This window comes from Achroia grisella, unplaced genomic scaffold (assembly GCF_030625045.1).
Source record: "Achroia grisella isolate CSIRO2021 unplaced genomic scaffold, CSIRO_AGI_Agris_v1 utg770, whole genome shotgun sequence".
Lineage (NCBI taxonomy): Eukaryota > Metazoa > Arthropoda > Insecta > Lepidoptera > Pyralidae > Achroia > Achroia grisella.
Genome location: NW_026713016.1, coordinates 166,036 through 192,241, shown reverse-complemented (window position 1 = coordinate 192,241; position 26,206 = coordinate 166,036). Strand labels below are relative to the sequence as shown.

The 26,206-nt window shown below is 34.0% G+C and overlaps 2 protein-coding genes across 2 annotated transcripts; one reads left to right on the top strand and one right to left on the bottom strand.

Moving 5' to 3' along the window:
• The first annotated feature begins 726 nt into the window (after nucleotides 1-726).
• On the top strand, nucleotides 727-9,560 carry LOC131850489 (uncharacterized). The gene is made up of 8 exons (XM_059200721.1): nucleotides 727-752; nucleotides 2,046-2,188; nucleotides 3,180-3,257; nucleotides 4,475-4,523; nucleotides 4,953-5,259; nucleotides 6,138-6,318; nucleotides 7,532-8,764; nucleotides 9,195-9,560. The coding sequence occupies exons 2-8, from the start codon at nucleotides 2,052-2,054 to the stop codon at nucleotides 9,319-9,321; spliced, it is 2,112 nt and encodes a 703-aa protein (XP_059056704.1). The 5' UTR covers nucleotides 727-752; nucleotides 2,046-2,051; the 3' UTR covers nucleotides 9,322-9,560.
• Nucleotides 9,561-13,210: 3,650 nt separating this feature from the next.
• Nucleotides 13,211-25,826, bottom strand: LOC131850565 (delta-like protein 1). Its single transcript, XM_059200848.1, has 6 exons — nucleotides 25,702-25,826; nucleotides 25,208-25,395; nucleotides 24,877-25,144; nucleotides 15,993-16,871; nucleotides 14,657-14,787; nucleotides 13,211-13,347 (listed from the first exon to the last, which is right to left on the bottom strand). Exons 1-6 carry the CDS (start codon nucleotides 25,824-25,826, stop codon nucleotides 13,211-13,213), a joined length of 1,728 nt encoding a protein of 575 aa, XP_059056831.1.
• Between the last annotated feature and the right edge of the window lie 380 nt (nucleotides 25,827-26,206).

Sequence of the window (26,206 nt, the reverse complement as noted above, 5' to 3'; positions counted from 1 at the left end):
AGCAGATCCCGGGACTTGTGACCTTGGGACCTTGGGAACTCCTCGGAGTGTAGGTTTAAGGGGCCCCTTGCCGACGTACATCAACAGTCACCTTCACCTCTCGTGTGTCTCTCCCTGCCCAGCCTGTGCTCCTACTTGATTCAGTGCAGCTTTAGAAATACCTTCTAGTATAGCACTTACTGCAGTTTTAGAGAGGATAAGGCCAATATCTTTATTTATTTATTAGATTCACACAAAAATTCATGAAACAACAGAAAACAATCCAAGAATATAAAAGAGTGTTCAAGGCTATATATATATGATAAATTTAATGATTAAAAATAGAAAAATGATATTTTTCAAAATTAGAAGCTAGAATTGCCTCCTTTTATATAAGTCAATTAATTTAATTAACGCCGGCTTAATCATTATCTAAATACTTTTAAAATTATATATAATACTTCTGTGTAACTTTAAAACTTTAAAGGTAAAAAAATAATTTAAATAAATTTAAAAACTTTAAATGCCTGTCTACAAGACAAGACCTAAATGTACATTTTGAATACTGCCATTTTTCTATTTAACCGACGATATCAAAATCTAAACAATATTAAAAGAATGTTCCGACACGATGCTTCTTTGTCACATTTAAATATAATATTAAATTATTTACGGAACCCTCAGCTTTATTAACATTCTATACTTCAAATCAAGTGATCTCATAGAATCTAGTTGCCAGTACAAAGACGAACGCAGAGCGAGCTAGTCACTTGGTGAGTAACAAGTAAATCTGTATATATAATGTTATTATCGAACTAGTGTCATCTCATTGGCCTAAGACCTTATCTAGATAATGTGGCCATGTAACTTAAGTAGCATGATTGTTACCTATTGACATTATTTACAATATAAATTGTAAATTGTTCTGTAATTTTAACTTGATGCGGAAATATTTTTTTTATTGGGAATTGTAACATTTAATTGTAATAACTATATTAATAAATATTAATAAAGTTTGAACACTATTAAGGTTCTATTGTTAAAGCTATACTTCTATTCATGTGTTTGTGTGAAATATATGGTGTGGCCATATATTTGACATACACATGTTATTATTTTTTTTAATATTTTAATGTTTTTTTGTATAATTAAAAACAATATGAAGTTTCTACACTCCTTCTCTGTATAAACTAAGCGAATTTCTAAAGGGGTACAATATGTTAGCTTCACGTATTAATATCATAATAATAATAATTTTAATTAATTTCTAATAATCTTAACGTATTAAATACGAAATTTCAAAAACAACAATTCCAAAACTACGGCTGGGAACATTCTTTAAACAAAGTGCAGCTAATGTTAAATTGTAAATTATAATGAATTAAAAAATATATACTTTGTAGATAATTTAATCAAAAAATCTAGATTGAAATATATACAAAATTTTGTATGGCAAAACAACGTTTCCCCGGACAGCTAGTATTATATAATAATAAGTTTTATCGCATAAGTTCTACAAATGAAAATGCATTTTTTTTAATGTAGTAATGTAATATTATACCTATATAATTATTAGTCCCAGCAAAATAAAAAAAATCTATTCGAAATTTTGGCTTTTATACTGGCGCTTAATCTGTTTGGCCACGAATTTATGGATTTACACAATGTTACCAAGGGAAATTTCGTCCCTGATGCCCCAAAGATTTTTTTTATGAGACTCAATGTCACCGTGTCGTTTAGAGCAGACTGTGTCCTTCCTATGTCCTATATCCTTTAAAACTGACTACAATTTGAAGTCTAAAGGATTGAGGTCTAGGCTAGATGAGGGCTAGTCTTCAGCTCTTATAAAGTCCGGAACGATGGTTTCAAGCCAGGATAATTCGCGTCATGTAGGTAGATGCAGAGTCCCTCTGGAAAGTTCACGGTTTATTTTTAAAAAGTGTATTTATAAAAATATACCCTGAATTTGAGGCTTGGTTGCCATAAAATTACCACATAGTACAATGATGTGGACGAAGTTCAGTTCAGTAAACAAATTAATATAGATACTGATAATTTTCTTTCAGATCAAAATGCGCGTATATATGTTATTATGCGCGCTTATCTTAGGATGCGCACGCGCAGATTCTGACGACGTACAATATGTTAAAAGCGTGAAAGGGGGATTTGGTGGCCGCTACCAATATAAAGGCGACGCTAATTATCTAAGGTGAGACTATTTTTGTATATATATGGCCCGGTAGTCTAATTTGGCACACACTTTACTTCCGATAGTCGCGGGTTCGATTCTCGCACCGGACTTTTGGTCCGGATATAGTCCGCAATGTCACAAGAAAAAGAAAATAGCAAGAATAACATTGTTAGACGTTAGTTCATAAATAACATAAGTTTCATAATTTTATAAATATCATAATTCGGAATAACTTAAATTTCTTTATTTTTCTGTATAAAATAAAAATGTATAAAATTTTACATGAGTAAATATTCAGTAAATTCGCCAAAATAGCAATCTATTTTTTTCCTGTAATATTAAAATGTTATGGCATTTAATAAATGTAAAAACTTATGATGTACCTATACTTACAAAAATTACAAAAAAAAATATTTTGTCTACAATTTTCTCTATTTCGTATTATGTAATGTTGGCGAACATATATGGATCAAAAGAAATTTGGAATATGATTCCATGGAAGGTGGGCCGGGTGCTGGTATGGGATGCAACCTGTGCAGACACGCTGGCCCCATCCCATCTACATGGAACCAACAACAGAGCTGGTGCGGCATGTGAAGCGGCTGAAAAAGCCAAAATATATAAATACAGGGGTCTAGGCTCCGAATATGAATTTGTCCCATTCGGTGTCGAGACCCTTGGTCCGTGGGGTCCTAGCGCTATAAGACTTTTCAAAGAAATAACGAAAAGGTTAGTCGACGTCACAGAAGACCGAAGAGGTGGCAGCTACCTTGGACAAAGAATTAGACTAGCTATTCAAAGAGGGAACGCTGCCAGTATCTTCGGAACGTTGCCTAAAGGGACCCCTTTTAATAATATATTTTAGTCATCATATTTTTTTTTTAAGTTTTTATTTTAGGTTCTTAGTTGTACAATTAGGTTATGTAAATACTAGTTATATAATAATATGTATATAAATATACATTTGAAATGAAAGAAATTTTATATTACATGCAATAATTAATTTCAGATTTTATAATAATACACAAGTGAACACAACGAGACACGACCCGTCCGAGAATGTTGGTGTTTGCTATATTGAAGTTCCGTAAGTATTTTTAATGTTCAATCTTTACTGTGTTCCCCCTTCGATTCCCTGTTCCATTCGAACGATGATCGAAATTACAACGGCCTGAGCCGAGGTTCGAAAATCTAGCGGTGTCATATCACAATCAGTTAGCCGCGGTGGTCTAACGGTATAGGACACCGCTTTACGCTTATGGTCGCGGGTTCGATTCCTCGCACAGTACAAACATTTGTTCATAGGTATACTGATATGTATCGGTCTGGGAGTATTATTTGTATATTATGTATGTATTTACAAAATAATATATCATATCATAGTTCTGTATTAGGTGATGAAAATAGCGATAACAAACCAAACGAAACGGCCATCAAGGTATATTTTATACAGATTGTCTGTGATACAATTATATTATACATATAAATTAGTTTTGTAATAAAGTATTCGCGTAGGAGGGCAGTGAACATAAAAACAAGGACTGATAAGGAATGGGTTGGTATGAAAACATACGAGCAATCGTCAATCTGCCAAATCTGGGGTAAAATACATTTAGTTGGCATTTAACCGATGAACAATAAAAAGAAGTGCGTGAATCCAAAACTGAAGACCACGATCATAACGTTTTCAAAGTGAAATAAATATATAACGGACATTTAGTATTGTATACGAAAGAATACTCAATACTTATTTTTACAAATATATATATACTAATACATAATAATAATAATAATCTCAGGACAATTCACACAGCGCCATCTAGACCCAAGTTAAGCTAGCTAAAGCTTGTGTTATGAGTACTAGATAACTGATAAATATACATAGATATTTTTTTTTGTAAATACATACATAGAAAACACACAGACCGATATAAACAATCATACTCGTGAATACAAATGTTTTTGCCGTGCGAGGGATCGAACCCGCGACCATCGATCGTAAAGCGGTGTTCTAGACCGCTAGATCACCGAGGTCGTCCACATACATAATATGGAAATAAATAGAAAACACGAATATTCACTAAATAACTAAAATAGAATACATCGTCAGGTAAGAGTCGATCTTTAACTCCTCCATAAATCCTTTGGAATGCCATCTGCACTCGCATATCGTTTGGCCAGCCGCGGCCAGGAGCATTAGAATAGTTAGAAAAAGAAGAGAGTCGCGAACAGCATCGCGAGGTGCAACTGGTTTCTCTGGTCGCTTGTAATTATTAAAAAAATAAAACTATACGATATTTCCAGAACTGTCAACTTGGTGTCGGATCCTTCACATGTTCCAGCGGGAAATGGGGTAAGCTGATGTACCATATTCTATTATATACTGCACCGCTCGCATTTGACAGGGAATTTAATATTCAAATAATCACACCATGCAACGTAAGTGCTCAGGTACGGTGTGGTTTCAGGAGAATTTCTCCAACACGCACTTCGATTGTCGATTTCACTACCTATCGAGGAAGATTTTTTTAGAGACTACAGCATGGTTTTAAATAAAAGATATATTGGATCGGCAACTCGTGATACCTCTGGTGTCTTAGGTGTCTATAGGCTATGTTAACAATTTTACATTCAGATGGACCGTATGATTGCCATAATTTCCGTCCTGTTAAAATTTCTCTTCAGTCACTGAAAATTAACGTCAATAGCTGGCTATGTCTCTATCTAACCTATCTGAAATTGCAAGGAGGATATTTCTACATATGTTCTTTTATATTTTCAGTCTCGACCGGAGCTCAGTCGAATCAGAACATGCTGTAAGGGTTACATAAGGAATGCTCACAACTATATGCTCTGCGAACCATTCTGCAGCAATGACTGCATCAACGCCCTCTGCGTCGGTCCAGAAACCTGCAAATGTTTCCCTGACCACGTGAAGAATCTAGCTGGAGTGTGTGTTGCTACCTGTCCAATTGGGTGCCAGAACGGCCACTGCGCTGGTGGAGAATGCATATGCAAGGATGGCTTTAAATTGGACACTGACAGCAAGTTCTGCATACCAAGTTGTAAAGAAAATTGTGGAGGATTAGGTATGTAGTATTGGGAACTTTCAGAAATGATATGTCGATGCAGCAGTACTTTTATTTTATTCCTTTTTCAAATTACACTCCACATAAATTGCGTCGTCGTGCATTCACGTCTGGTCGTCTCCGTCGCCTCGAACAAAGAGAGAGCAACCCGCTCCCTCCTTGTTCCCGGCCTCTTTATCTGTATTCCTATTGGTGGCGGCAATCCTAATCGTGACGCCACCAAAATCACGTGACTCGCTATGGTTTTAAATTTGAAATGTAAGTAACAAATTAGTCAACTGAGTGTTCTTTATGTTTTGAAGCTAACAGTAGTATAACCAATTTTTAGTATAGTTGTAATGAGGTAGACTTTGTCCAAACGAAAATCGAATCCGTGGCTATCGGAATTAAGGCGGTGTACACTGCTAAGCCGCCGTAGCTATATATTTTTGGATTAATATGTTAGGCTTATATAAAAAAAATCAGTTGACTTTCTTGCCAGTTCTTCTCAATTAAATTTATATACTGAACTGTACGGTAGGGAAAAATATTATAATAAAAAAAAAATTTCATTCATAGGCGACTAAAATGTCCTACATGAATTTTGATTTGATTTGATACAGCGTCACAACGATATACCATAGTGAGGCACCAGTAATGGATGATAGATTGAGGATAAAGACATGTTAATAAAAACATAATGGTCAATTCACCAGGAATTAACCACGATGGTTTCCAGGGGGAATCGGTAGATCAACCCGACATGATAATGCCAGTATTGGGGTCACTAATTCTCATTACTAGCAATCCCCTCACCCCGAACCATATTGCGAGAAATATTATTTCTAGACATTACATATGTTGGTAATAATTTTATACGTATTGAAATTACATTCTAGGCAACTGTATAGCACCAAACACATGCGACTGTAAGACCGGCTACAAGTCTACACGCGATGGATCTTGTCAGGCTTCCTGCGAGCGCTGTGAAAACGGTGATTGTGTGGCTCCGAACGAGTGCCGCTGCCATTTCGGCTACACTAAAGATCAACACGGCCAATGTGTTCCACAATGCAATCCGTATGATATCTGTTTCTTATTATATACTCGTACTCGAATTACATTAGTCATTACAATCAAGGTTTACAATAGACTAGTGACTTCAGACACATTCGAAGCTACAATTGATGTTAACGTACGTAGTGTCTTAGACCCATCTATTCCAGTCGCCAAACAACCTGCTTTGTAAATGTAATTAAGCAGTTACACGGTAAATTACATGTTAAGAGGCACAATATCTTAGGCCTCTGGAATGGTAACGCATATGTCGTATCACGGATGTCACATAACAACATGACGCCCGTAGTGTTCGTGTACATATATAGGCGACGATTATTAGACTAGATTAGCTTATTTGCCATCCAAATTGAAAAACATCTTGCTTTGTACGATGTCTCCTGCTTTGACATAGTGACAGTATCAGTGATATTTATAAGATTAGGCATGATACAATAGTCTTCAAGACCTGAAGCGCAGACGAGTACTATTGTACAATTGAGTGTTTGTGATTCAAAGTTCGCTCACCACATTCCATAAAATTGGCTGGCAGTTTATATGCCTTTATTATAATAATATAAATCTATTATAATTGATAATAATGTAGGTACATATGTAATTATTACAACATTTACATAATTGGGAGTACTTTACATGGAAAAATGTCATAAGGGAAGGATCTCGTAGAATCTTATTTCGAATCGAAAGCCATTGTAAAACTTTCAACACGAGCGTCTTGTGTTGAGTTGAAATTTATCAAACCCTAGCAGCTTGTTTTGACTTATTTATGGAAATAATGGAAGAAGCTTCAAGACGAGCCAGATCAGATAATAATATAATGGTTCGAAAATAATTGTTCGAGGCGACTTTTATATCTATTGACTTGTAATAATGCCTGTAAGAGCCTAATTACAAAATAAATATTTGAATTTGAATATACTTAATACCAAAGTATACTTATTAATGAAAGAGTCAACTGAATAAATTGTTAGTCATATGACTAACAATTTATTCAGGGAATATCAAACCGAAAGCCAGTAGTAGTAATATTGAAATTTGAATTTTCAGTGGAAAATAAACATTGTTTTACATTAATAGAAACTGCGCAGTAGTAATATAAAAGTTCAAGTTTTATTTTCATATTTTCAATTTATTTCTCAGTGTCAACGCGTCAGTTTCATTATTATATCAGCTAGATTACGATATTACTAAAAATTACTCTTTATTCTAATTTTAGGTCCTGTGGTTCCGGTAGCAGCTGCGTTGCCCCCAATGCCTGTTCACGTCCGTCAAACTCAGACGATGGTACACATTTACAAGTGACTCCTATAAGATATAGGCCTTCGTATCCACAAAATCAAATTCAAAACGGATCAGCACCCTATCCTTATAATCAGACTGATTATCATCAATATTCTCAGAATCAGGGACAGTCCCAGTCAGACTATGGACGGGGAGACATCGAATCATACAATTCGAGATACCCAACAAATCAAGGAGGAGATCAATATTCTATACACCAACGCCACAACATTAACAATACAGTACAAGAATCTTCAAGTGATTCTCAGTACTATTCCACCCATTATGGCATATACAATCCACAGAATCCATCGCATGGACCAAATTCTTTTTCATTACATGCTATCTCCAACAATTCAGATAGTCAAGGATTTAATGGAACTAATAACTTACAGCATTCTAGTAATCAATACCCAAATAATCCTAACTCCAATAACCAATACCCCAATAATCAATATCCTAATAACCAATATCCCAATAACCAATATCCCAATAACCAATATTCAAATAATCAATATCCAAGTAATCAGTATCCCAATAATCAATATCCCAATAACCAATACCCTAATAATCAGTACCCAAATGGTCAATATCCCAATAACCAATACCCCAATAGTCAAAACCCAAATAACACCAATACAAATCAACAGAGACATACTTACCCACCATCCTCTCCTAGATATGGTCCAAATTATGATTCGAATCAAGACACGACTACTGAGCAATATCCTCAGAATTCACCAGGACGACATAATCCAAATGATAGAACCCAACATCCTAATAATCCTTTGTATCCGAACCAAGGGTCTGATAATCCGCAATACTCTGGAGGATCTCAACCTAACTATCGTCCCTCCCAAGGAGGACCTTATCAAGGACGGAATCCAGGTTATGTTATTAACATTGATGAAGCTTACGGTATCCCAAATCCAACTGGCGATCATAATCGACCACTTAATACCTACAACCAAGTGGGTCAGGATCAAACGCAGTCACGCAACAGTTCACAAGACATAAATCAAGGGTCATACTCAGATTACGAACAAAATCAACAAACAGCTGAATTTTTGCCCGTATGTTCACAACCTTGCATCAACAGTCACTGCGTAGAAGGAAATGAATGTAGATGCAATCCTGGATACATTCCTGACAGAAGTAACCCTAACAGGTAAGAATAATATTATACTAATATCGTCTTTCCTAAATGTAACTGAATTGATTATCACGGAGGTGAACTTTTACTTTAGGTGTCGCGGCTTACTGTTATCTGATTTACCTATTTTCTCGTCTGGCAGCAATAGTGGTGAAATTATAAGATACAAAACCATGACCTAATTCCTGACCATCATCGTATTCCTTAAACTGAATTGGCTGACTTACAAAAAATCAATTGCTTAATTCTGCTGATTCTGATCTGATTGATCATATTATGAACGGTAGGGAAAAAATGTTAATGCCAATCCTTTACCTTTATAAGTTGATAAATTATTTTTGACTTGATTTGATTTGACTAGAAATGCATTAGACAAAGTATACTACTTTCTATATGACGAACATAAAGCAATTGTAGTTACATTAAAAGTAATTCTTGGTTTCAGGTGCTTGCCCAACTGCCCAGGTGGTTGTCCCAATGGCATCTGCTCTGCTCCACACTTGTGTCTATGTAACGTGGGATACTATAAAGACACTAGCGTAAAAGGCCGACAAGTTTGTATTAAGCGTTAGATATAACGGATTTTTTATATGTTCAACCTACATTGAAAAACATTGAGTATTTGAAAAGCAATTTTTAATATCAAAATTGGTTAAAATTATAACTTTTAATAAATATGAAACTATTGTATAATTTATTTATTTTCTGCGGACTAACGATGTCCTATACCAACAAATAATCTTTATCAATTTCATTCATTCATAATTTAAGAGCTGTGCTCTTGTCGGTGGAGGTCCCGCCACCTTCCACAATTTTCGAATTTTGATATTGATACGATATGACTCCAACTTTTTCCTTAACTTGCTTGATCTAGCTGTGTCTTCCTTAACTTGCTTGGTTTCCTTTCCTCTCTTTCTATCTATTTTTCCTTCGATAATATTATTAATAAGTTCGTCGTGTCGTATCAAGTGCCCAACATTTTTCCCCACCTATTCTCAATAATATTTATGATCTGTCTCTTTTCTTTAACACTTTCAAGTACTTCTTCATTTCTTATTTCATATTTCCAGCTAATTCTTTCCATCCTTCTCCAACACCACATTTCAAAGGTTTACAGGTCTCCTAATGTACGTCGTTTTCAATCATCTTCATCAATAGTATTACTAAATAAATTTTATTTTTTATTTAAATATCCAATCCACAGTAACATATGTTATAGTGTCATACTTATAATGAAATAGAGTAATCCTTACTTAATATTATAAATGCGAAATTAACTCTGTCTGTCTATCTATCTGTCTCGCTTTCACGCGAAAACTACTGAACCGATTTAAATGAAATTTGGTACCCATATAGTCTAGACGCCGAGGAATGACATAGGCTACTTTTTAATGCGAAAAAAGGGTTGTAAGGGGTTGAAAATGGTAATGCAAGGTTATCTTTATGCGGTTGAATACACACTTATTATAATAATGGCTTAACTAAAAAATTAGATATTTTGGAAAGTCTACTTTATAATTGTGTTATTAAGTCTATTTTCAGAAATTTTTAATTTCTGAATTACACCAGTATTGTACTAGATATGCGACTTATTAACGCTCATATGTCATAAATAAACAATAAACATATATGTCATTTGTATAAGCAGAGCGCATGCGATGTTGCGCGCGCAACTGATTATTGTCAATCCGTTGTCTCCTTATGAATTTAAATGAATAAACGTTTGCTCTGCAATTTTATTTTATAAATACATAAATATAATCCTGGTATAGCCTATAACTGATGACCCTGCTCTTGGACAAGAGCGTAAGAACATATTATTAATATTTTTGAAGAATAAAACAACATATAATATTAAAAATGTTGTCAATACATATGAACAACATTTCCTTGGAAGAAACAACATCTACCGTTCCATCCGAGCTATTCAGGTTCGGAATACGCGTTTCTCCATTCTGGCCAGTAGAGTCAGAGATATGGTTCGCGCAAGTAGAGGGATAGTTTGCAATTTAGAATATCACATCTATTATTTTGATTTAACAAAATTTTATTATGTTATTGGCCAACTGGACCACCAATTTTCAAAAGAATTTAAAGAAATGTTTAAACTGTTTATTAAATATAAATAAATATGACATTTAAATTTGTAAATATCATATTGTCACCATTCAAGGGGTAAAATAAAATAGCAGATAAAAGTTTTTATGGAAATTCGTCATATTTGAAGCTAGAACGATGAAGCTTTTTTCTTACGCTTTTTTGGGTCAGTTTATTTAATAAATACCTTACTAATATTATGAAAGTGAAAGTGACTCTGTCTGTCTGTCTTAAAAGCCAAAACTTCTGAACTGATTTAAATGAAATTTAAAGTCTAGATCTTGAGATAGGACATAGGTTACTTTTTAATGCTAAAAAGGGTTATAAGAGACTGAAAGAGGAATATTTTAAAAGTTTAAGCTTCAATCTTATTTTTTTGCGTATTGATTAAATATAATTAACGAAAATGGGTTGTAAGGGTCAAAAGGGGTTAAAATGTTGTATGCATGTATTGTCATTTTTTAAAGCTAGAAACTTGAAACCCATTTTTTAGGCTGTTGAGAAAATATCAGTACCTACCGCCACATGACTCAGCCTTAAATGGTTACAGTATAGCGACATCTTATCATTGGTACATGATGACACTAATATAAGTAGCATTAAAAAAAACAAGAAAAAGGGTTATAAGGGGTTGAAAGGGGAGATGTAATGTATGTATGGTATGTATGGAAGTATCTTCATTTTAAAGATAGTAGTTTGAAACTTAGTTTTTGGCTGTTGATTGAATTGTATGGAATTATGTATGGAAATTTCATTTTTGAAGCTAGAATGATGAAACTTTTTTATTGGGTTAGATTATTAATATATATTTTTTATTATTTGCTCAAGGTCACTGTTTTACGCGGACGAAGTCGCGGGTACAGCTAGTATACCTATAAGTAGTCATGACAACAAACATAATATTATAGAGATTAAGTATAACTATATACATTAAATAATTTATTATATGAGTTTTTAACTGGGAAAGTACTGTATCAAAATAGGTCGATAACAAGGCTTTAGTAGTTTGTAAATATAATTGTTTTATAAAATGCATTAACTGCTCTTTGTTATTATTATTTTAAAGACTAAACAAAGAATAGAATATAAATCGATATATTAATAAATAAATTAGATGAATCATACTGATATATTGTGCTTATAAACATACCTATGTCCATGTGATAACATTTTATTGGGTTATAAATTGTTAAATTTTTTAACTACATTAAAAGTTCCAAAGTATGTAATTACTGTGATTCATGTCTATTGTTATAAATGAATAATTTGAACTTATTATTAATACAGAACATATAAAGATTCAACTGTTTATTAGCACGGAAGTTATATTATAAAATTTAGTGCTAATAAAAATGAGGCTGTGGCTTAATAAATTAATGTACATTTGTATTACTCTATATGTTCTCTTATATGAAGCTCTCAAAAATTATAAAAATATCAAATTTTAATCCATCTAATCGTATAGAAACTTCTAACAGTATTATTCTTGAAATAGAAATACTCAAGATTCTGGATCGTATTGAAAAATCCATACATTTATAGTTGCTTTACAAGCAAGTGACACAGATATATAATATTATATATAGCACCTCGAGATTCAGCTGGTATAATATAACAAAATAGTCTTAAATACCAAGTACACAGTTACACATTTTGAACAATAACAAGTAATAATAATAAAATTTTAGCAATTACTTACATTTTAATGTGAACACAAAGATCTTATAGTTAAAATTATAATATAGACTACGGCATCAACAAAATATTTCCAGCAGTATATAGTTGCAGGGTCATGTCGGGCCCCTAGGTCCTCGATTCCTGTCTCCCATCCTAAATTCTCCGATCGTAAATTCCTATCTATAAAAATGGTTTACAGCTGTTTGAAGATTATCTAATCTTAATGATATGATAAGTATCAAAGGCAGAATTGATCCGCAATTGCCTCCCATCCTAAATTTTCTATTTCTAAATTCCTAACTAAAGAAGGGTTTGCAGCTGTTTGAAGATCATCAAAGGATGAGTTTCAAAGACAAAAGTGTTGATTATCCTAAAATACACTGTCCAATCATATTATTAGTTCTACTACTCCATTTTTAAATCAGACAGACTGATGGCAAGAGTCCAAATAAAGCAAAAATTAACTTATTATAATTTGGCATAAAATTGTATAGGCATTTACGCTTATACAGTCTGGTTCTTAGTCAATAGACCTGCTAGGTATATTGCCAACAGTGGCATTTTACATTTTAGGCACTGAGCTCATAACCCAAATTCATGAAGGGCCCCTAGGTACTTGCATACTCTATTGTTTAATCCGGCCCTGTGTAGTGGGATCTAGTGCTGAAACATTCTAATTTTTATAAGTTAGTTGTTACTAACTTCTTTACAACCTATTTCGGCGTAAAGACTCTCTTCTTCCTCTTGTCTGTTCCTTAAAATAGAAGAAAATTCAATTCGACTGAAATCAAATTGATCACCGACTTCATCCGTGCCTACGTTATCTGGAATAGTTTAAAAAGTTGTTAGTATTTCTATATACCAATACTATAAATACTACAAGGTAATTTTAAATAGCTATGACGTAGAGTGTCTTGACAAGTGATGCGCACTAAAATGTCCAGACATGTGGCGGCGTGGTAGACTGGGATACCTAAAATATGGTCGATCGCAGTGCTAGCCGACTCATAACTACCACAAATGATTTTAAGTAGCTTTGACGTGGCCGAGTGTCTTGAATAGTGATACTCACTAAAATGTCCAGACATGTGGCAGTGTAGTGGGTCGGGTAATTTGGATCCCTAAAATATGGTCGCGCTCAGTTGTGGCTGGCTTATCCGCCATACTCGTGAACAAGTGCTGCTTATAGGGACTGGATTGATTAATCTTATTGTGTATTTATAGTGATTATATCTTATTACTGTGCGTCGCCATATCTGTCTGTTTGTTTGTGACAATCTCAACCAATAATCGGAGTTTCAGGAGATTTTCATGAGCAAAGTGTTTTCTAAAGAAGCCTTTGGTATATAATTATAAATAATAATAATGTACCTGGACAATTCACATGACGCCATCAAGTTCTAACTTAAGCAAAGCATGCAGAGACTACAGCAAGAAGCAACGACATGGACTTTTTCAAGAAGAGGTATATTAAGGATACGCGCACGTATTAGCTCTGGTATTCCAGCCGTACATAGGCAATGGTAACCGTTTACCATCAGATGGGCCGTATGCCGTTTGCTTTGGCAGTTTGCCACCATTGTAGTATAAAAAAGCGTATTAGGGATACAAGACAACTAAAAACTTATTTTATTTGTAAATACATACATATAATACAATAAGAATAGCATAAATATAATAATAGTAACTCTAACTTATAATACACCTGGATAATTCACACAACGCCATCAAGTCGCTATACTGAACCGATTTAAATAAAATTGGTACATACACAAATAGTCCACTAATAAATACTAAAATAGAACGTAGGCTACTTTTTAATGCGAAAAAAGAGTTGTATAAGAGAGATGAGAAGTTATATGGAAATATCGCCATTAAAACTAGAAACTTAAAATTTGTTTTTTAAGTTGTTGAATAATATATCAATAAATATAACATTCAAAGTTTGTAAAAATGTTACCCTTAAGCGGGTCAAAAAATATGCCATTCAAGGTGACTATTCCACGCGGACGAAGTTGCGGACACAGCTAGAAATTTCATAAAATAGATTTTCGAATTGAAGTTCCGATTAATTTACGACTAGATATCGCTGTGGGAATTATTTCAGAAAAAAAAACATAGTATAATGCTTACCATCGACAACGTAAACAGCTCCATTCATGTATCTACATATATGTTTCCGATATATTATTACAATTATAATAATACTCATACAACAGAGCAGGACTACAGCACCTACTATCACTCCGAATAATTTCCAGGACCTGTAATAATTCACTTCAATAAATGTAACAAAATAAACGTTATAATTTCATTATTACATTATTTTAGCAGTTTTTCTTACTGCTTCCTTGAAATATATAGCGTAGAGGTTTTAGTATTGATTGCTTGCAATCATTACATGCTTGACATGATAATTTTAAGTAGCTATGACATGACAGTGTCTCGAGTAGTCATGCTCACTAAAATATCCAGACATGTGGCGGCGTGGTGGGCCGAGTCATTGGGCTCCCTAAAATATGGTAGAGCGTAGTCATGACTGGCTCATCCGTATTTTTCGAGAACTAGTGCTTGCATTGTATTTAATATTTTAACTTTAATAAATTACTTAGTGTTATTTACTAACTACACTACATTTTTAAGCTGAAATGTGTAAATACAAACTACCAGTCAACTTAAAAATGTAAAGTTATAAAAAATATTTAAAAAGAGCAATACGCAAGCTTGCTCGTTCGTCTTATGACGAAGATAGCTTTCCGAATGCGCGGTAGGTGAAAAAATTATTCAAATGTGCTTAAAATTAAGTTTATTTGAATAATCAATTTTCTATTCTATTCATGCAATCTCGTTCATAGATGCTGGTGCCCATATTTCGTTTGCGATTCTGGTATGAGACAGGTTTCCCAAAGAGCGGTAGAATAAAATAAATAACTATAAATATTCAACAGTGCCTAAATTAAGTTTATTTAAATAATGGATTTTCTATTCTGTTCTGTAAATATCATTTAATACTGTAAGTGTTATCTCACAGTGGTTTACTATACCCAAATAATATGTGGACACTATAAATTGTCAATAACTCGTAAGTTATGAGATCGTACAGCCAAAGCTGTTAGTAGGTAGCTAAAATTTGGAACACAGTTTCTTTATAAAGTAAGCAAGCATAAGTTTCACCAGAAATGTAAGAATTACTAAGAAATACATTATCACTCCTCTTTTAGACTTAATTCACGACGCGACGGTTCGGAAAAATTTCATCGGCGCTAAAGAAGCAATCCTTGCGTATGAAAATACATGTCTCGTTACAATAATAACGAACTATGTTATCCAAATGCTAATTTTTGTTTACTCCGAAGTACATTAGTATCCTAGCATACCGTTCATGGTCGATACAGACGACTTGAGGAAAAGCTACCGATATAAGATCTTTATGTTAATTTTAAAGTAATTTAAAAACATATAAACTCACCCTATTTCTTTTGACGTATTGGCGGCATTGGACAACAAGAAATTAGTATTCGTAGTTGGTGTAGTTACTATAACGCTTTTTTCTGTTGTATTATAATCTAAATCGTCATTAGTCGACGATGTATAATCAGCATCTGTAAATTCTTGTTCTGTTGAAGTTGCATCCGTTTCAGTTGAAGGGCTGGTAGTCTCAATGTAACAAATAGTGCGATCACATGTTTTATTGGCAATCGAACAGTCGGAAACACAGTCGCACTCTTCACCATCATCTCTTACAGCTTTTGCCGTATACGGTGGATCACAAACACATTCACCAGGCGCTACACACACACCTTCACAATTACCACAATTAGGAATACACATGTCTGTTTCTAATGTATTATCGAAATCAAGTTTATATCCTCTACTACAATCACATTCGTCTGGTCGTGTACAAGTGCCATTACCGCACGGTCTGCTGCACATTGGCTCACAAGAGTTTGGAGTTTTTAAATTCCAGCCAAACTCACAAGAGCACGTCTCGGGATTGGTACATATACCTTTATCACAGCCTTTTGAACAGTAAGGAACGCAGATTTTGTTTTCTGACATCCTAAAACCATTAAGGCAGGTACAGGTTTCTGGAGCTTCACACACTCCATTCTCGCATGGGTCAGAACAAACTGGTTGACATTGACGATCTTGTAGCTCATAACCAAAGTCACATTTACAAGTATTAGGTTCTATACATGTGCCGTGTAAACAACTCGGCTCGCAAATTGGAAGACAAGTGTGGGGGTTACTAGGGTCAGGTGAGTAACCTTCATTACATGCACATACACCTGGCGATTCGCAGTAACCGTTTTTGCACGCTGGTAAGCACTTTGGTTTACATTTGAAACTGAAAAAAAGAGGTATTGCTTTGTCAAAATTTCTTCTGTGTCCCGTTTGCTCTTATTTTTTTTTCTACCATTAGTGGAAGAAAAGTATATCTAATAATCTAACACTGATATATCGTTTGCAATACAACTTCATGTATACTACTTTATATGTATCGTCATCATTATCATCATCAGCCCACTGCAGTCCACTGCTGGACATAGGCCTCCCCAATTATTTCCTGGTTAGATTATTATTATGTATTTATGTATGGTTAATGGATACATATATACATTTTTAAAGTTAGAAGCCTGAAATTTATTTTTAAGCTGTTGATTAAATATAAATATAGAAAAAAGGGTTAAAAGAGGAGATGGAAGTATCGTCATTTCTAAAGTTAGAAACCTAAAACTTATTTTTTAGTCAGTTGATTAGATACAAATAAAGAAAAATTGTTGTAAGGCGTTGAAAAGGGAGATAAAACTTTGTAGAGAAGTGTCGTCATTTTTAAAGATTTTTATAATATACCTAAAAATAACATACCTAATAAATAAGTTTCCACTTATTTTTTAGGCTGTTACTGATTAAAGATTAAATATAAATAAAGAAGAAGGGTTGTAAGGGGTTTAAAGAGGAGATGGATAGTTGTATCGTCATTTTTAAAGTCACTATTCTAGAATGCTAATATGTTTTTTAAACTAAGCTTAAAAAACATTATTCCAATATACATATATACACTAACACGTTGGTGTTATATATATACCTCTTAGTACTACCTATTTTGATATATGCTTTGTATATTTATTATTGGTTCAAAAAGCTTTATGTATTTAATAAAGTCGAATTTCGACCTTATTAAGATACATAAAGTTAGTTATACATACATGAAAATATACATACGGTTGTCCTTCTATATATATAGTATCATAACCAGGGCAGCATTCTCTAATGTATTCCACAGTTGTTTCCTAGAATTCAAATATTCAAAGATTTAGGGCTCTAAATGATTTACTGTTGAAAAATAAATCGGCTGGTTAAAACACAATGTAGAGACTTGAGACTAAAGCCACAGATAATATAATATTACATACTAAAGCTAACCAAATTGAAACCTAATATAAAATTTCAAGTAAATCCTTACTTACTCACCAAATTAAAATAATAAATTTATACAGAAATATCAATTTATTTTTTATATTAATTATTTGGAATTTGATTTTCAGAATTCCTTTAGGGTTCAAACATTTTCTAGTGTTAGATTTAACGATCATAAAAAATAATCTTCGGTTGTGTTCAAGGATTTATCCTTCCGAACACCAATCACTTCGTTCACATTTCGAAATCAACTGCCCCAATCAGTTTTTTTTAAGGACTACTCTACTGCTGTTGGCCGCAGCTGGCCTTTACAGCTTCACCGGACGATAGGGGGCGAGTGCAGATGGCACTCCAAATCCGCGAAAGGACTTATGGAGCGGCTGAAGGCCAATTACCGCCTGACGGATACAACTTTATTTTGAGGACACCGCTAGGTGTTCGAACCTCGGCTCAGGCCGTCGTAATTTCGATCCCCGTTTGAATTGGACGGGGGGTCGATCGGAGGAGTTCCCCATTCAGCTTCAATTTTATTGGGTCGTTAAACAACTTATTTCGTTTAACAACTGAAATTAATTTACAAAGCTTATAAAGTTTTATAAATATCTACATTAAATAATGAATATGAAAATATAATATAATATTACAACTCATACCTACTAGGTAAATACAGATTCTACAAATAAACTATAAATAGTTATTTCACAACACTTCTTGCAAAAGTCAATGTATACTTTCTAGATCATATTAGATACTCAATTACATTGTTATTTAAAAATTACAGTTCATATTAGATACTAAATTACGACAATCTTACACTAGTTTTATCTTTCAAAAACCTATCATTTAACTGTCTTAAGTGAACAATTCAATTTTAATAGGTATTAAAAATTAAGCATTTTACAAGAATTTTAGAAACGCTAAAGTGGCATGGCATAAAAAAGTTAGGAAAGACTGCCCTAGATAATTAATTTTATGAAGTACTTATGAAGAAGGGACTTACCGGAACCGTCTTATACGTCGTATACGTCTTTATCCTGGTTGCTGTACATCGAAACCAACAGTGTTCTTTTCTATATGTAGCCCGATAGGTATGGAAATAAGATTTTTGTACTGTGATGATCTTTCTAAAACAAAATGGCGGTAATAGACAAATGGCAAGCCAACTTATCGACAATTGATCATGCTCTGCAGAACCCTCGAATAGACTAAGACGACGGGTGTTGCTATCTCGTTCTATCTCATGTAAACGATGGGTATCCATAACTGTTCCGTATTCCGAACCTCCGTAGTCTAAGCAGGTTGTATCACCGGCTTGCTGACTGAAGCAAAGGGCGCTTGATACTGACCACATATAAAAACATGTGGCCACTTAAATTTCGAAAAAATAATAATAAAACAATCGAAAATAAGAACTGGAATTAAAAGGACGCTCTGTATTTTTACCTATATAGAAGATAATTAATCATTTATTTAACACAATATAATTGTTTTTGATGAAAATATACACTCTAGAGTGCGTGGCCACTAAACAGTACTACACATCGGGACGTTCCTGAGCAAAGGTGAGTAAGTTTGGTGTTACATTGCTTACTTTGGGGTGTTCGGAGTGTGGAAGACGTTCTTCCAGGTCAAAATCGTATTTTTACTTCCTTTTCCATTAATTATTTTCTTTTCAATAAATACAGTCCACTCTCTCTTTTATATATTAATTTATAAGGATTCGTAATCCAACACATAACATTATAATTTCATTGGCTTAATTTGGTTTGTATTGCTTGTTCAGTCTTATTAGACAGACAATATCCTATACTGACGGTGGATTTGTATTTTATTAATTGTGTATTATATTCATACATGAATAAAGACATATTGATGTTAAGTTGTGTTGCCTCTGTAGGCAATGATAACTTATGTAAATCTCTGGAATTTCTGTGCTATTTCTCGTCCATTAAACCGAAACATAACTTTGGTGGAGGAAAGTTGCTGTCTTTATAATATAATAATAATGTAGGTAACTAAAATATTAATTCTACACTGAATTCATAACAGAAACAAAAAGAATACCAATCGACGCAGAATTAATATATATATATATTTTTCTCTCAAGGGGGGAATATCTATGGGACACAGTCACCTAGATACATCAAAATAATAATTGCATTTAATAATGTCTAGTAAGACAAATTCAATATTGTCTACTAAGCACTACTGTGTCTAAACTGTGTCACCCCACCTTACATTTTCCTATTGTTATTTAGTATATAAGATCATTATTTCTATGTACATATTGTCAGTCTATTATCATCTGTAATATACATCGTCTCGACCAACAACATCGTATCATTTACCCGCAACATTCTACGAGTGGAGTTCTATTTTCAAATTATAAAATTTGACTATTTTTTCTCTTCTTTTAGCTCTTTTGAATTTGAATTAATAAGAGAGAACGAAGAATATTCCTAAAAATACACACGTTCTGTTTTCAAATTGTATAATTTTATTTTTAAAAAGCTTTAATAATAATATAAGGCTGTTTGCTATTGCAAGCAACAGCTAACAACTTCGTGGCTGCAGAAATAGGTTAACAGAAGCAGAAACAGACGATTTGTAAAGCCTCGGCTAATAATAATATTAATAAGATAGTTACAGTTACTGCTTATTACAAACAAACTTCTTGTCCACATTACGCTTTTAAAATACAATTTGTAATTATTATTATTACTTACTCAACTCTTCTTGGACATATTTGACACTCAACGAAAAACACATTTAGACAAAGAAATAGTAAGACCAAATTAAACAAATGACATCTCGCCATCGTGACACAGATATATCAGTTCTTCACTGTTTGTACTAAATTATTTAACATCAGTATCATAATGGCGGCTTGTACCGTACAATATCCATATGAGTAATATACGTGTAGTTAGGGTGTCTATAAATATTAATTACATGAGGACAAGAATAAAAAATGTTAGAAATTTATTTAAATATATTCTATATTTAAATAAATTTCTACTAGCTAACTTCATGGCGGCTAAAAAGGCGACTAAAGTAGTAACCGTCAGGAGGGACTTAGCCTTCAGTCCCTCCATAAGTCCTTCCGCGGGTTTGCCCCGTATGGTCGGGCGAAGCTGTAAAGGCCTACTGCGGCCAACAGCGTTAAAGTAGTCTGAAAAAAAAGAGCCGAAAAGAGTATCGGAGCGGACGAGTCGAGAGCAAGTATCTTACAATACATAATTACAACTCTTTGTTAACACGTAATTGTATTTTCATCAGTTATAAATATGTGTATCAAATATAAAAAAAAAACAAACTGGCGAAACTATCATAAGCGTCTTGTATTACCCATATGAACAAACGCACACATAATACTGTAGTTCAATTTTATATTATTTGAAAAAAAAGTAGTAAATTTACTTTAAAGTTGAAACCTTAATTTCTGTACAAGCAATTGCAATAAACATGTTTTCTTAGTTAAGAGCTGAGAGCCTCTAATTCTTGAGGAACGTATTTAGAAATATTTATTATTTAATTAAAAAAAAAATTATCAATATCAAATTTAAAAATCAAATTAATAAATTTATCCACATAATTTGAACACAATTTGTTGTCATCCTCTAAACCACAGAAATCATAATATAATAGATTATTACATGACGAATCGTGACATCCGTTTAGTTATTTATTATAATATGAGGATTTTATAATTATGATCCAACATCTAAATTAATTATTACTATTAAAAAGAAACAATATTTGTTAATATTATTTTTATTTTTTTCTTTTGTCCCTCTCAATTGAATATGTATATTGAACTGGACGGTGGGGAAAAAAATATGATATAAAAAATTGGACAATTTCATAAGCGACTGAAGCATCCTACATACTTAAATGATTTTTAAATTTGAATTTTGAATTTTAGATAATTTAGTATAAAATTAAGATATACGGTAAGTTGAATAAATGTCGTAATAAAAATTGACCAAAATGGTCTAGTAGTAATTTTTTTTTTATTATAATATCAAAGAAGCCCTTCCTGGTATCAACCGCCGAACTTCCTATATATATGAGAACGTCACGGTCATCACGTCCTCAACCGATCGAATCCGATCGGTACCCGTCCCATATAAACGGGAATCGAAATTACGACGACCTTTGCCGAGGTCCTCTCATAATAAAGTCGTATCCATCAGGCCAGAGTTGGCCTTTAACCGATCCATAATGGAGATGGCACTCTATTATGCACTTGCCCCCTATTGTCAGGTGAAGCTGTAAAGACCAGCTACGGCCAACAGTTTTAGAGTAGTTCGAAAAAAAGACATGACATCATCATGCTGCAACAATCATGTGTTGCCATTCCGGACGTCTAAAATGTTAACCCTCCTTACCCTGTAATTTCTCTGACTCCTACGTCGTTGACTGCAAATTGGATTGGACACAACGTTAAAATTTATATTGTACTACTATGAGTACGCGTGTGTAAATTAAGTACATACAATTGGTAAGATTGAATCCAGTTTTTATAAAATAATACATTTGTGTTTTGTCATCGCTGCGGAAGATTATTCTGACTTTATTATCCAGGTGTCGATTTTGTTACACAGGCACCTCTGTCTCACTTATACAAGCTTATCATCGCATCGCTCGCCATAGACAGGGAATTTATCCCCACACGCTGGAACCTAAGTAGTCTCGGACAGTGCGATTTTCTCCCGCATACACTCATATTGTGGAATGAACTAGCTGCCGAGGTTTCTCTCTTCAGCTGAGTAGGATTGGCTAACTGAACTGACCTCATATTTATCTTATCATCATCACTGCTTATCACTGGTACCCCGCTAGCGTAAACCGTTAATACAGACGGGTGCACAATTCCATTAGCTACTACCATTCCATTAAAAGAACTACTTCTGTAGTCAAGTTTTGTAGGGTGAGTGAGATATGGGATGGAGACAGGGTACGGCGGCATGTCATGTTAGTAATAGTCGGTAATAGAGTACATGAATAATACTTGAATAATTCAAAAGTTTAGAAATCCGATCAGACTCTGCCACTTTGATTTGATATGTAAATTTATAAAAAAGTTAAATTCGTTTTTTCTGTCATATTGGGTAGTCAGAGAAGTTATGCCAAGCCGAGAGCTAATGATAGTTCAATCAATTTTGTGGTAAAAGCGATTCTGATTTATATGTATTCTACCTGGTTTATGTACTATATGCATATACACGTACCATTACGACTAACATAGTATAGAATGCATACTTACCTAGAATGCATATTTTAATTATAAGTTCTGTAGTTCCAACAGCATCTGCGTTGCCCTTAATGCCTGCTCATTTCTATCGAACTCTGACGATACTACACTGCTACAAGAGATCCTATTAGATATGTGTCCAAAATCTTGGTCCCTATTTAGTCAGACTATGGACGAGATAGACATACCAGCGGTTGACTGGTAAATGTCACCTGGGCGAATAACTAATTCTCACCTAACAGCTGCTTCGTAAGGTGCATTTGGTGTTAGGGTTAGATTAGGCAGAGTATTTAAAGGATAAAAGCTATGTTGTCCTGGTCCTCTGAAATAGTTACATGAGTGGGAACACTGGTCACATGATAATGTGATGTTCGCAGTGCTGTTCATGTATATAGGCGATAGTTACCACTTGCTACAAGATGAGCAGTCAGCTTGTTTGCCATTACAATCACTAAAACAGATCACTCATCATTAATTTCTTACATTTCTACTGTTTAATCGCCGCATGTGAGTTTATCAATAAAATTAAAATTATGCTCATCTACATAGTAGTAGTCAGAAGTGCACGTACAATGACTAATGCTGACTTAGGATATTTAAAGTATTTTGGGTTTCCTACAGGGAAACATAGTCGACAGTCATCTGTTATATTTAGTACTGGATTTGTTTTTTAATCTTTCGACTGTTAGCTGTCAAAATGACATTGACGCCCCATTTGTGTCCAATCCAATTATAGGACTTCTCACAGATTAGCCCAACCTATCTGGAAAAACCTCTTTGAAACTTTTGATTGGAAAATTATTGGTTGCTCCAGAGATGGAGCTAATGATGGGTTAAACTAGAGATGTTACGGGTTAAACTGGGCTTTATGGAAATGGACCTGCAATTCCTTTAGCTATTCCGATGACTTGGTGTGATGATCCCGAAATGATGCCAAGCTTAAGAAAGCTTTTTTAGATGTACCTAGGTTTAATTATGTAGGTATTCAATTATTTCTGCAGTCAAGTTTTGAAAACTGTATTTTGCATAGAGAATGCGAAAAGAAGAAAGAAGAGAAAAGAAAGAGTAATGCCTCTTGACCTCTGATATAATACTTGCTTACTGAAACAAGTAAATCTTTGGAAATTCGTTATCAATCATAGACTCACATTAAAAGGCCTTGGATGGATATATCAATGTCAACAGTCAGTTCGGAATGAAGTTCAAACCGAAAAGAAATCTGCTTTTAGTAATTTCAAATAAGATCGTTACTCATAATTATAAATATAGGTGTAGGATGAAAGGAGTGATATATTTCGTGAAGGTATTGTTTGTCCTAACTTTTAACGCACAGCGAAAACTACTAAGTCCTAAAAAGCTATTAGAGACACAACATCATTCATTATCTAAGAAATCCCAACATTATCTAAGAAAAAACAATTCATTTAAAAATACTATCAATTCAAATCAAAATATATTTATTCATGTATTATATATTACAGAATTTATAATAAGTGAAATCAACAGTCAGTTCGGAATAAAGTTCGCGCAGAGAAGAACTGACAAGAAACTCTGGTCTTAGTCATTTTGAATAAGATCGTTACTCGTTATTATAGCGTATATTATAACATGTAATGAAAGCAGTGAGCTCTAATATTTGCTGTGAAATTAAGGTCACTTCAGGACATAACTTTACAATGTCAGTCCCCACATGTGGCAGCCGTTCACGAATATTTCCATTATACTCATACATATTAGAGTGAGTAAAAGGCCCTGGCATACCACGCCGCCATAAAATTCTCGTAGACTATTCCCGCTGTTCTTAACACACAATCCTGTATTAGATGTCGCATTACGGTGATATCCATCATGGCATTCACATATCTCAGGTCGTACGCAAGTGCCATAACCGCATGGACTGCTGCAGATTGGCACACAAGTGTTTGCAGTCGCTAAACTCCACCCTGGAAGACATGAACACGACGATGGTGACATACATGCTCCGTTAATGCAGTGAAACTCGTTACCGAAGTGACATTTACAAATATTAGGTTCTACACATGTGCCTTGTACACACGTTTGCTCGCAAACTGGGATACATATATGTCGGTTTGCAGGGTCAGTTTCGTAACCACTATTACATGCACATACATTTGGTGCCTTGCACTCGCCATATACGCAGGCTGGCTCACAGTTTGGTACACACTTCAGTTTACTGAAAAACAAAGGACATATAAGAATTGTGTTGTTAAAAATTACCGCAAGTTTAACGGAGATTTGTTATTTTCATCTTTCTGTGCCCTAACACACAGAAAGACGAAAATAGCAAATCTTCACGTCAATATTATAGAAAAATCCGATATTTTAAAAAGATATTAAAATAAGATAGTTTGTGTATAGTACTAATGAAAGTACCCAATGTAAAGTTTATTACAAATATTGTAAATAGCGCCATCTAGTATTTATAGACCGAACTAAGTTGTTTGTCATAAGATAACCGTTACCCCGCTTCTCGCCTTACTACACTGATTTCGGTCTATAAATGTGGAGGTCCGTAGTTGAATAATCCTCTTTCGTAGGGTGAGCGGCGACATTCAGTCGACGAGCGCAGGGCGTGCCGGTTGTATTTTCGATACTAAAGTACATTTTATTAGAAATGGGTTTATCCCAGACTTAGTTGGGCCTGGAAGGAAGCTGCAAGCAGTGAAGGTAAGTGTTAATGCATTCTAAAAGGGCCTTTTAAACCTACACCCGTGTCATAAGTCACGGGCTCTACTTGGGATTTCTCTTTCAACAGCCGGCATCATATTAGGCACATTGATTGAAGTAGAAAAAGTATAATCCATCACATTTAAAATAAGTATTGTTGCTAAGTAACAGTTTGTATGTAACGTGCAACTGCAATCGGAACGAAGTAAATTATATTTACAACTGTATACGTAATCCACTCAATATCTCAATCAGGTTATGGACTAGCACTAAAGTGAATATAATTTAGTGAATTCTAGAATATAGTGGTGAAAACA